Below are 13,754 nucleotides of genomic sequence, written 5' to 3' on the forward strand. Positions count from 1 at the left end.
AAGGTCAGTCTTCATTCCAATCCCAAAGAAAGGCAATGCCAAAGAATGCTCAAACTACCGCACAATTGCACTCATCTCACACGCTAGTAAAGTCATGCTCAAAATTCTCCAAGCCCGGCTTCAGCAATATGTGAACTGTGAACTCCCAGATGTTCAAGCAGGTTTTAGAAAAGGCAGAGGCACCAGAGATCAAATTGCCAACATCCGCTGGATCATGGAGAAAGCAAGAGAGTTCCAGAAAAGCATCTATTTCTGCCTCATTGACTATGCCAAAGCCTTTGTGTGAATCACAATAAACTGTGGAAAATTCTGAAAGAGATGGGAATACCAGACCACCTGACCTGCCTCTTGAGAAACTTGCATGCAGGTCAGGAAGCAACAGTCAGAACTGTACACGGAACAACAGACTGGTTCCAAATAGGAAAAGGAGTGCGTCAAGGCTGTATATTGTCACCTTGCTTATTTAACTTCTATGCAGAGTACATCATGAGGAACGCTGGGCTGGAAGAAGCACAAGCTGGAATCAAGATTGCCAGGAGAAATATCAGTAATCTCAGATATGCAGATGACACTACCCTTATGGCAGAAAGTGAAGAGGAACTCAAAAGCCTCTTGATGAAAGTGAAAGAGGAGAGTGAAAAGGTTGGCTTGAAGCTCAACATTCAGAAAACAAAGATCATGGCATCTGGTCCCATCACTTCATGGGAAATAGATGGAAAAACAGTGGAAACAGTGTCAGACTTTATTTTTTTGGGCTCCAAAATCACTGCAGATGCTGATTGCAGCCATGAAATTAAAAGACGCTTACTCCTTGGAAGGAAAGTTATGACCAACCTAGATAGCATATTAAAAAGCAGAGACATTACTTTGCCAACCAAGATCCGTCTAGTCAAGGCTATGGTTTTTCCCGTGGTCATGTATGGATGTGAGAGTTGGACTGTGAAGAAAGCTGATCCCTGAAGAATTGATGCTTTTGAACTGTGATGCTGGAAAAGACTCCTGAGAGTCCCTTGTACCGCAAGGAGATCCAACCAGTCCATTCTAAGGGAGATCAATCCTGGGTGTTCATTGGAGGGACTGATGCTAAAGCTGAAACTGCAATACTTTGGCCACCTCATGCGACGAGTTGACTCACTGGAAAAGACTCTGATGCTAGGAAAGGTTGGGGGCGGGAGAAGGGGACGACCGAGAATGAGATGGCTGGATGGCATCACCGACTCTGTGGACATGAGTTTGCGTGAACTCCGGGAGTTGGTGATGGACAGGGAGGCCTGGCGTGCTGTGATTCATGGGGTCGCGGAGAGTCGGACACGACTGAGCGACTGAACTGAACTGAACTGAAGTGATTTAGCATGCATGCATACATAAGTGAAATCATTCAATATTTGTCCTTTTGTGACTGAAGTATTTCATTTAGCATAATGTTTTCAAGATTCATCTGTTATGTGTCAGAATTTCCTTTTTAAGGCTGAATAATATTCTATTGTATTTATTCAGTTCAGTTCAGTTCAGTCGCTCAGTCGTGTCCGACTCTCCGCGACCCCATGAATCACAGCACGCCAGGCCTCCCTGTCCATCACCAACTCCCGGAGTACACTCAAACTCATGTCCACAGAGTCGGTGATGCCATCCAGCCATCTCATTCTCCGTCGTCCCCTTCTCCTCCCGCCCCCAACCTTTCCCAGCATCAGAGTCTTTTCCAGTGAGTCAACTCGTCTCATGAGGTGGCCAAATTTATTACATTTTGCTTATTCATTCATCTGTCAGTGGTCACTTGGTTGCTTCCACCTTTTGGCTACTGTAAATAATGCTGCCATGAACATTAATACACACATATTAATGTACATGTATCTGTTTGAGTCCCTTCTCTGAATTCTTTTGGATATATACCCAGAAATAGAATTGCTGGGTGATATGGTAATTGTTTAATCTTTTTGAGCACTGTCATCTTTGATGGTGGTGGTTAGTTGCTAAGTCGTGTCCAACTCTTAGCAACCCCATGGACTGTAGTCCAACAGGCTCCTCTGTCCATGGGATTCTCCAGACAAAAACAGTGGAGTGATTTGCCATTTTCTCCTCCATAGTAGCTGCATAATTGTGCATGTGCACCGGCAGTGTCAAAGGGCTCTGTGATAGTTAACTTTACATGTCAACCTAATGGGGTAGTCAGATCAAACATTATTTCTAAGTGTGTCTGTGAGTGTGTTTCTAGATAAGATTAGCATTTGAATTAGTGGACTTGGCAAAGTAGACTACCTTCCCCAATGTGAGTGAGCACCATGAAATCTGTTGAGGGCCTGAAGAAAAACAAAAGGTAGAGAAAGAAGGAATTCACCACTCTTTTCCCATCTCACAAATATGAGCTGAGACATTGCATCTTTTCTGTCCCTTGGACTGGGATTTACACCATGGGCTCCCTTGGTTCTCAAGGCTTCAGACTCAGACTGAATCATATCACTTCTTTTCAGATACATACACAATATCCCTTCTACACTCCTAGCTCATATCATCATTCTGGAGGAAGCCATCCTAAAAGCCTAAGAACTTTTATTTTATGGACTACTCATAAAGATCCAGAGAAGGCAATGGCAGCCACTCCAGTACTCTTGCCTAGAAAATCCCATGGATGGAGGAGCCTGGTAGGCTGCAGTCCGTGGGATCGCTATGGGTCAGACACGACTTCACTTTCACTTTTCACTTTCACACATTGGAGAAGGAAATGGCAACCCACTGCAGTGTTCTTGCCTGGAGAATCCCAGGGACGGGGGAGCCTGGCAGGCTGCCGTCTATGGGGTCGCACAGAGTCAGACACAACTGAAGCGACTTAGCAGCAGCAGCAGCAGCAGCATGAGATCCACTCTCCTGGGTCTTAAGCCAAGTCCAGAAATAACAGGGTCACATGTTCATAGTCTAAGATGAAAGCAAAGTCACCTGAAGAAGTTCTGTCATTTCTTTCCTGCCTCCCCATTCCAACTTCGGGTCTGACTTAATAACTGTATCAAAATAATTCTGGTAGAATTTGGCTGAGGATCACAATCACAATATATTCCCTTCATAAACACTCCTACTGTTTTTTCCAAAATAGGTATAATTATTTTATTTACATATAGATTATATCTTCTGGTGTTTAAGTCGATTAAAACTAAATTAAAGAATAGGAGTAGTCAAGGCTATGGTTTTTCCAGTAGTCATGTATGAATGTGAGAGTTGGACTACAAAGAAAGCTGGGGGCGAAGAATTGATGCTTTCGAACTGTGGTGTTGAAGACTCTTGAGAGTCCCTTGGACTGCAAGGAGATCCAACCAGTCCATCCTAAAGGAGATCAGTCCTGGGTATTCATTGGAAAGACTGATGCTGAAGCTAAAACTCCAATACTTTGCCCACCTGATGCGAAGAGTTGACTCATTTGAAAAGACCCTGATGCTGGGAAAGACTGAGGGCAGGAGGAGAAGGGGACGACAGAGGATGAGGTGGTTGGATGGCTTCACCCACTCGAAGGACATGAGTTTGGGTGAACTCCGGGAGCTGGTGATGGACAGGGAGGCCTGGTGTGCTGCGGTTCATGGGGTCACAAAGAGTCGGACACAACTGAGCGACTAAACTGAACTAAACTGAAAGAACAGCACTAGTCAGATTGCTTTAGGTATTGTTTAATTCTTAAAATAGAAAGTAAACAGATTTATAAGAAATATTTCAAAGAAATATCACAATTGTTAAAAATAATACCTTTCTCTCGAGTTTCTGACAAAGCATGTATTACAGAGAGTTTTTAAGGATAATGTTAATTTTTTAAAATTAAAATTAAAGTGAAACTATACACACACACATAGCATGACAGCATTCTTAGAAGTCAGGTATTTTAATGTAAAGCTTTCAGGAAAGCACATATTAGGTATTGAATAATCTGAAGACATGGCCTCTTTGATCATTACTGAAAGAACAGATTAGAAAAAAGCTAACCCCAAAATAGGATGTTATATAGACTGTTGCTTCTTTTCCAAACACTTCTCAATATCATCAAGTACTTGAACGGCAGCCTTTGGAATTCGAGTCCCAGGACCAAATACATTGGAAACACCAACTTCAAACAGAAATTCATAATCCTGTTGAAAGAATTTATTTTATTAATAGAAGAGACAATATTTCTATTTCAAGAAAGTGAAACAAAAGGACAATGAATGCTGTCCTTTCTTCTTTATCCGCAGTGCTGCAAACTTCCTCATCTGATACACTATTGGCATTTGGGGCTGAAAAACTCCTCCATGACTGGGCCTGCCCTAACCCTAACCCTGATACTCCAAGATATTAAAAGAATAAAAGACATTCTGCTCATTTCCCAAATACCTCAGGGTACTGTTTGTGGTGGGAAGCTGTATGGTCCACCAGCTGAGAAATTCTGGACCCTACACCATATTACCTTACCTAAATTTTTACTATTGGCCATTATTTGTGTTAAATTTAGTATCACATTATAGGTTCATATTTACAAGGCTATTTATTTCCTCCAAGGTGCTTTGTCTGCAGCTAGTGAACGGCAGTACTTTGAATTTGGCTTCATGCCGGAATTAGATTTTCTCTAAATGAAAATTGTTGTTGTTCGTCACTCAGCTGTGTCCGACTATTTTTGACCCCATGGACTACAGCACGTCAGGCTTCCCTATCCTTCACTGTTTCCTGGAGTTTGTTCAAACTCTTGTTAACTCATTGAAAAAAATTCTCTGTTATTGTTGCTCCTGTTTATTAGTGTGTTTTAAAGGCAAAGTTTGAGTGAAAAGATTCCCAGGGCACAAATATTGTTCCAGGCTTTAGATTGTTTTAACATCAGAGTATTTGTAGCTATAATATCAAGTTTAGGAGATGCTTTAAAGCCCTAATCCTCATTCACTAGGGTGATCATATTTCCAAGACATCCTGGCTTGTGCTTTCTATTGCAATACCTTTTTTTTTCATGAGTCTTTTTTTTTTTTAGCTATAATTGACACTAGTTTCAGGTGTACAATCTAATGATTCAATATGTGTATACATTGTAAGATGATCACTATGGTAGACCTAGTTAACATCTATTACCATAAATAAGTAAAAAAATTTTGTGTGTACACATATGAGTTTAGAACTTTTAAGATTTACTGAAAACTATGTAACAGTGTGAGCTCTTGGTAACTCTCTTAGTGTCTTAGTACTATGTCCTTGAGGGTTTCCCTGGTGGCTCAGTGGTAAAGAATCCCTCTGCCAATGCAGGAGACGTGGGTTCAGTCCCTGGGTTGGGAAGATCTCCTGGAGAAGGAAATGGCAACCCACTCCAGTATTCCTGCCTGAGAAATCTCATGGACAGAGGAGCCTGGAAGTCTACAGTCAAGGGGAAGCAAAAGAATCAGACACTACCTAGCAACCAAACAACAATGTCCTTAGTCCTTGGTCTCTAAGTTACTACTTAGTTACTTAGCTATATACTACTCTTAGTTACTCTCAAATACGCAGTACAGTAATCTTAACCATGGTCACCACACTGCACATATATTCCCAGAACTTATTTATAACTGAAAGTCTGTACCTTTTGGCCCCCTTTGTTCGTTTCACCTACCCTCTACCCACTGCCTCTAACAACCACCAATCTGTTCTTTCACATATAAGTAAGATCATGCCATATTTGTATTTCTCTGTCTGACTTATTTCACTTAGTATAAAGCCCTCAAGGTCCACCCATATTGTTATCAATGGCAAGAATTTTTTATGGCTGAATAATATTCCTCTGTGTACATGCGTGTGTCACATTTTCTTTATTCATTCATCCACTGATGGACATTTAGGTTATTTCCATGTCTTCGCTACTGTAAATAATGCTGCTATGAACATGGGAGGGGGTGAATATATATCAAGCTAGTGTTTTTGTTTTCTTCAGATAAATATCCAGCATTAGAATTGCTGGATCATACGTAGCTCTATTTTTAACTTTTTGAAAAATCTCTGTACTGTTCACCATAGTGGCTGCACCAATTTACACTCCCACCAACAGTGCATAAAAGTTCCCTTTTCTACATATCCTCGACAACACCTGTTATTTCGTGTCTTTTTGATGACAGCTATTCTAACAGATATGAGGTGATATCTCATTGTGGTTTTGATATGCACATCCTTGATAATTAGTAATGCTGAGCATCTTTTCATGTACCTGTTGACCATTTGTCTTCTTTGAAAAAATGTCTATTCAGATCTTCTGCCCAGTTTTTAATTGAATTGTTTGTTTTTGCAACACCCTTTTTAGTAGTATCCATTTTTCATTCTCAAAATTGATCACATGAGATGATAAATTACATGGTCATGCTAATTATCCCCCAACTACTTCTTTTCTGTCTCTATTATTTCCTTGTAATATTTTTATACCATAATTCTGCAGTGACACTTTACATGTCTTATTGCTATAAGCTCCACAATGACAATGGTTAAATCATTTTGATTAACAGTCATACATTAGTGCTCTCTAATTTAAAAGCTAAGAGACTTTCAGTTGAATAATAGCAACATTTTATATATTTACTGAAGACAAGTAATGAGAAAAATGCATGGGTGTTAACTGATATCATTATATTAAAAAATATGCCCATATTAACACACAAGTATGTCATTATAAAAAATGATCCTTAATCTTTAAACTCAAGAGGAAAAGCATGGCAAACAGCTACAGGTGTTCTAGGTAATTTAAATATCCAGAGACTTCCATGATATATACGTCTTGAAAATGTCAGCCCTTTGTATTACAGACTTGCATTTCTTCTCAATTTGTTTTTCCTTAACATTAAAAACATTTTGTATTGGGGTATAACCAATTAAGAATGTTGTGGTAGTTTCAGATGAACAGCAAAGGGACTCAGCCATGCATATACATATATCCATTCTCCCCCAAACCCCCTACCATCCAGGCTGGCATCAATTTGTATTTCAATGCCACTACTTTGTACTGCCTAATTATTTTGAGTCTTACATTTTAATATCATGCCTAAGAGCTTAGGTATTAATATTCTTGGCTCTAAAACTGCAATACAGATAGAAGTGTTCCATAGTCAGACAGTAATAAAGAATTAAAGCCCTTTATATTCTCAAATAATAAACTATATTTATCAAATAAGAGGCAAAGATGCTAACAAAAACAGTTTTGTGTTGACTAATAAATAAAAATTAAATAGTCACTCAGTCGTATCTGACTCTGTGACCCCATGGACTGTGCCCACCAGGCTCGTCTGTCCATGGAATTCTCCAGGCAAGAATACTAGAGAGGGTAGGCATTCTCTTCTCTAGAAATGCTAGAGTGGGTAGGCATTCTCTTCTCCAGAAATACTGGAGTGGGTAGGCATTCTCTTCTCCAGGGGATCTTCCCCATCCAGGGGCTAAACCTGGGTCTCCTGCACTGCAGGTGGACTCTTTACCATTTGAGCCACCAGGGAACAAAACCACTTTTGTGTTGAAGCAGAGACATTACTTTGCCAACCAAGGTCCGTCTAGTCAAGGCAATGGTTTTTCCCGTGGTCATGTATGGATGTGAGAGTTGGACTGTGAAGAAAGCTGATCGCCGAAGAATCGGTGCTTTTGAACTGTGGTGTTGGAGAAGACTCTTGAGAGTCCCTTATACTGCAAGGAGATCCAACCAGTCCATTCTAAAGGAGATCAATCCTGGATGTTCATTGGAGGGACTGATGCTAAAGCTGAAACTGCAATACTTTGGCCACCTCATGCGACGAGTTGACTCACTGGAAAAGACTCTGATGCTGGGAAAGGTTGGGGGCGGGAGGAGAAGGGGACGACAGAGAATGAGATGGCTGGATGGCATCACCGACTCTGTGGACATGAGTCTGAGTGTACTCCGGGAGTTGGTGATGGACAGGGAGGCCTGGCGTGCTGTGATTCATGGGGTCGCGGAGAGTCGGACACGACTGAGCGACTGAACTGAACTGAACTGAACTGATACCACATTAAGTACTGCATTGTTAGAAAGAAATAATATACAGCTTGGTTGCCAGTCCCACGTTATAACCAACCTCACAAGCTCATACATATGTATTTTCTCATTTCATAAGTAATGTATACATTCATTATTTTATATTCTGAATTGTAACAGAAGGAGAAAAACTGTAGACATGGGCACAAGGTCTCATTTCACTGATAGATTCCTGCTTATAGTGGTGGGGCCTTTGTAGTACGTATGGTCATTTACTTAGGAGCAATCCCATATACAGTTCTTGTAACTCAATATTTTTTCCATTCTCAGTAAAAACACAATATGATATTATTAAAAACTGAACTGGAAATAGACTCAGGTTATATCTTAACTATTTTAACTGATTGGTAAGGTCATATATTTGGGTCGGGAAGATCCCCTGGAAAAGGGATAGGCTACCCACTCCAGTATTCACAGGCTTCCCTGGTGACTCAGATGGTGAAGAATCTACCTGCAATGAAGGAGACCTGGGTTTGATCCCTGGGTTGGGAAGATCCCTGGAAGGAGGGTATGGCAACTCACTCCAGTATTCTTGCCTGGAGAATCCCCATGGACAGAGGAGTCTGGTGGGCTACAGTCCACAGGGTCACAGAGTCAGACATGACTGAGCAACTACGCACACACAGCACAAGGTCATATACGGACAGCGTCCCTGTCTCCTTAATAAACTAATTAAATTATTGTTTCCTAGCATCCATTGATCTTTTCCTAAGAGGATCCACATTCTTGTTCTAGAATCCACATCTTCTCCATTCAGCCATAATTTTCAGGACAGGTTGATTCTATTTATGTCTGAATTAGGTGTTTTTGGCTCTCAGAAAACTATATCCCAATTGAATTAGCTTCATGAAAAAGGGGGTTTTATAGGACTATGTAACTGATACAGTGCTAAGTTAGGGCAGCATTCAGGGATGGGGACACAGAGGGAATGAACAAGGTAGCAACTCTGAAACAACAGAAGTAAGTGCTACAGACTGATCAATTAAAGAACTGACTCCACTGCCAGGACGAGGGGTGTTCACTCCTTTCCTGGGGAGGGCTGATATCCTCACTGTGTGTTTACCATTCTTCTCTATTCCAGTTGTGAGATTTTATTACTTTCAGCCTGTTCCTTTTCCATCAGTGCTTACTGAATATGAAGAAGACAGATCTCTATCTAGGTGACTAATTTGTAGGGAGGCAACTCTCTCACAGAAGCATTATATATCATTAAATTATGCATACTGAGGGCTTCCCAGGTGATGCTTGTGGTGAAGAACCCACCTACCAACGCAGGTAGACTTAAGAGACACAGGTTCGATCCCTGGTCGGGAAGATTCCCTGAAGGAGGTAATGGCAACCACTCCAGTGTTCTTGCCTAGAGAATCCCATAGACTACAGTCCACGGGGTTGCAAAAAGTTGGACACGACTGAAGCAACTTAGCATGCATGCATACTGAATTATAATATAGTCTAAAGAGAAAACAACATTGACCACTTTTGTAGAATTTATTTAGTAGAAGCACTAGGAAATAATTTGGCTCTAATTTGGCTCTAACTCTGCAACACATTTTTAGAAAAAATATACAGTAAATTAAATAATTACATACAAACTACTGTTACTCAGCAGTCCCAGTACAGTACTAGAAAATGTAGGAGATGAAAATACCTGCGGTGGTATCACTCCCCCACACATGACAAGAATATCTGGCCGTCCAAGGGCGTTGAGCTCCTTGATGAGCTCAGGAACCAGGGTCTTGTGCCCAGCGGCGAGGGTGCTCACACCCACAGTGTGCACATCTGCATCCACAGCCTGCTGGGCCACCTCCCGGGGAGTCTGAACAGTTACAAAGTAAAGATGCAAATCACCGTTAATCCCAAAAAGTGTTTCTAAAGTGTTATGACTACTTCAGTGGACATTCCAAAATTTTCCTCATTAAAAATCTTGATGTGACTATAACGTCATATTTCACCATTCTCAAATACCACCTCATCCAACTGTTGTAATAAATATCAGTGCTATGTCCGCTTCAAGCTCTACCATTTATCAATTAAGTTATATCAAGATGAAGTTCCCCACAAAACCCTTAAGATAGAGATATAGGCAAAATATAGTATCTCTTCATTATAATTTTTTAAAAAATACATCTGTTGTCTTCATTACCAACATTAACTGAGAGATAACATGTGATAGGATCTAAAGAATTAAAGACTGAACTTACAATGCAACATAAAAAAGTGAACCTTAGGATCAAAAATTGAAAGAAAAGACACAAGATGGTGGACTGCGAAGCACCAGGACCTTGTTCTCCCATGGAAATATGAAATTAATGGTAACATATGGAGCAAAATAGGGCTTCCCTGGTGGCTCAGATAGTAAAAGAATCTGCCTGCAATGCAGGAGATGCACATTCAATCCCTGGGTCAGGAAGATCTCAGGGAGAAGGGAATGGCTACTCACTCTAGTATTCTTGCCTAGAGAATTCCATGGACAGAGGAGCCAGGCAAGCAACAATCCATGGGGTCAAAAAGAGTCAGACACATCTGAGCGACTGACAATCTCACTTTCACTTCATGGAACAAAATAATAGGAGAACTGTAGAAACTAGTTAAGGGGCTATAGCATCCAGGGAAGTGCATAAACAAGAGAAGGGATGGTTCAGGTGAGACCATGTCTCTCATTTATTATCTTAGTTTACTACTTGGATATAAAATTATAAAGGATGTTTTCAAACATTCAATTATGAATTAACAAAGATCATATCTCCTTTGTTATGAGTTCATGACATTGCTTTGATAATGTTCAAGAATTTAAATCATTTCATATTTTAAAATGTCCCTACACGTCTCTGATGGTACATATAATGTAAATCAAGACAACTGGGAAGGATAAGGCCATCTGAGAAACCACTGCATAATTACAAGCAGAAAAAATACTATAAAAATTTGTGAATTTTCTTGGAGTTTGGCAAGATTTTAAGACTCATAATTTTAGTGCAAAAACAAAGGATTCTATACTCATTAATGGAACTACATTTAAGAAGACCCCAAGAAAAGTCATGTAACATATTGGTAAAACCTTGAGTCTGTGAAAAATATTAACATGAAATTAAAACCTTTTAAAAATATGCATATTCTTGCTATTGATTTCTTAAAGATAAGGCATTTAATTTAAGCATGATTTGTTATTCATATCATCCATGCTACCAAAATTTATTAGATTAAAATTCCATTTGAATAATTCAGTTCCATGCCTTATGTTTATATAAGTCAAACTGGAAATTATCAAATGTTGCAGTTTTAAAAATATCAAATCTATTATTTTTATTAAATCAGTCGTCAGAGTACTGCATGATTGTACCTTCAGCCACAGATAACTATAACTATTTTTTTAAATGATGCAGAATTATGGTAACAAAGCTGATGGTACTAAAAGACAAATTAAATTTTTAGATATGGTATTTAATGGGGAAATGAACTTTCAGTTATTTGGAAAATTCCTTTAGGTTCCAATGGCTGACAAAATTTTTTTTTATTTCTTTTGTTTTATGAAAAAAACATTTCCCAAAAGCTAACCACTAAATAATTGCATTATATTTGATCACTATTTAAAATAAGCAAACAAATAAACTAAAGCTAAGGGATAGCAAAGTGTGAGTAAGAAGTAGAATGGAAAATTATTCAACTTAGAAGACTGAAAGTAAACTAAATACATTGTATACGATTTATTTAATCTTAAATATATTTGAGATTCTTAACAAAACTCACCTTAAATGTGTGAGACTCTAAACACATTTACATATTTATCTACCAACACAGTTTAAGAACACATACCCAGAAGAGTCTGATGCTAGGAAGGATTGGGGGTGGGAGGAGTCGGGGACGACAGAGAATGAGATGGCTGGATGGCATCACCGACTCAATGGATATGAGTTTGAATGAACTCTGGGAGTTGGTGATGGACAGGGAGGCCTGGCGTGCTGTGATTCATGGGGTCGCAAAGAGTCGGACACGACTGAGCGACTGAACTGAACTGAACTGAACCCAGAAGTCTGGGCTAACTCTAACGTAAGAATTTTTTCTAGCTTTTCTGAGTAATATCTTAAAATCTGAAATGGGAAAACTCTAATGGGAGACTCTAGAAAGACTGGGCCTCTTGAATAAAGTGTACTTCTTTCCCAGTAAAAATTCAATGAATACTCTTTAGTCTTCATTTCAGTTGACCTATCTGCAGCATATAACAGGACTTGAAATTCCTCCCAACAGTTTTCAATACCTGAAAAAGAGGACCAATATCCACATCAAAACCAAGATCAGCAAATCCTGTAGCAATAACTTTTGCTCCTCTGTCATGTCCATCTTGTCCCATTTTTGCCACAAGAAGACGAGGTCTGCGACCTTCACGTTCCATGAACTTCTCAACCCTAAGGAACATTTTAAAATATATTTTAAGGCTTAAGAGTCCTAAAAAAAAAGAAAAGAAAAGACAGTTTAGTGTTAGCAGGTGTAGGTATCACTTCTAGAAAGAAACCTTCAGGACAGGAAGTCAGTAAAGAAATAGCATCACAGACTTTCAAGATTATGATGTTGTAGAAGAGTTACATTTAAGGGGCTAGCAAATAAAAATGAGAATAAAGGCATTAGATACCAAAAATTAAATAAAATATAACAGTTATACAATAATTGCCCAAAGGTAAGATATAAAACTATAATTTACTTGCAGCAAATCTTTCAAGTTTATATAAAAACACCTAATCTGTTTATTCATATTTTATTAATACCTTTGTTTTACATCAAGAACTCAATTAAAGTCTGAATATGTCTACCAGCTCCCACCCTAGAAGAAAATTTGAAAGACTGTAAGCCTGTAACACTGAGAACATCACAGTGAAGCAAGATGAGAAAACAACTTTACAACTTCTTGAGACAGTCTCCAGAGTATAATATGCAGAAATAGTAAAATATTAACTAAAAAATGCCTTCAGAATTATTTGTACATATACTCGACTCACTAGATGTTTTGGACTGTCCATATCTCACTTACCATTCACAAGTGTTAACTCCTCCAAGTGGCCTCAATGTGATATCTTATGATAATGTATAATCAAAATAGTTTCTTGCTTAAGTCAATAAATGTATGCCCCAGATGAAAAAGCACTAAGAAACAAATTTACTTTTGTTAAAAGAAAAAAACACATTCCATTTTGATGACTTTCACCTTGGTTGCTTTGATATTTATCTCATATATGAGTAGCGACATAATTGTGGAAAATTTATTACAGGCATTGAGGAAACCAATCATCAGGAAAGTACTACTCACTACAGAAACATGATCAATTTATATTAATTCCTATTTCCAACTCATGTTGGACTGTGTTACTTACTGTCAGCTCAGTAACGACTGACTTTAACTTATTCATAGATGACAACCAAATATTTACTTTCAAATAGGAAAAGTAAGGATTTTATAATTATTTGAGTGATTACACAATGTAAATAAAATTTAAGCAAATATAAAAGTGTACCATCTTAAGGAGATTGAAATCTAAGTCCCTGGAGGATGTGAAGCAATATCAACATTAGTTAAACTAACATTTGCTTTAAATGAGAAACTCCTAAACGGGACTATGGTCAAAGTTCAAAATATTATTATAGTAAAGCTACAGATTAAGGAGGAAAGTATAAGTCAAGTATCAATATTTTCCAGTTGTATGTGAGAAAATTAAGCCCAGAGTAGATACATGAGGATTGTGTTAACAGAAAAGATGACATTCTGGTTTAAGAA

The 13,754-nt window shown here is 38.8% G+C and overlaps 1 protein-coding gene across 2 annotated transcripts in view; it reads right to left on the reverse strand.

The window, feature by feature from the left end:
• Positions 1 to 3,634: 3,634 nt before the first annotated feature.
• Positions 3,635 to 13,754, reverse strand: part of MMUT (methylmalonyl-CoA mutase) — a 38,585-nt gene continuing 28,465 nt past the window's right edge. For both annotated transcript variants that reach the window (XM_055406513.2, XM_055406512.2), the window contains exons 11-13: positions 12,246 to 12,393; positions 9,639 to 9,806; positions 3,635 to 4,103 (exon numbers count right to left, since the gene is read on the reverse strand). In XM_055406513.2, the coding sequence (XP_055262488.2) occupies positions 3,975 to 4,103; positions 9,639 to 9,806; positions 12,246 to 12,393 (445 nt within the window). In that variant the 3' untranslated portion in view covers positions 3,635 to 3,974. The remainder of the gene's footprint in view (positions 4,104 to 9,638; positions 9,807 to 12,245; positions 12,394 to 13,754) is intronic.

The sequence above is a fragment of the Moschus berezovskii genome, chromosome 23 (genome assembly GCF_049115385.1).
Source record: "Moschus berezovskii isolate FMDL1 chromosome 23, NW_MosBer_1.0, whole genome shotgun sequence".
Lineage (NCBI taxonomy): Eukaryota > Metazoa > Chordata > Mammalia > Artiodactyla > Moschidae > Moschus > Moschus berezovskii.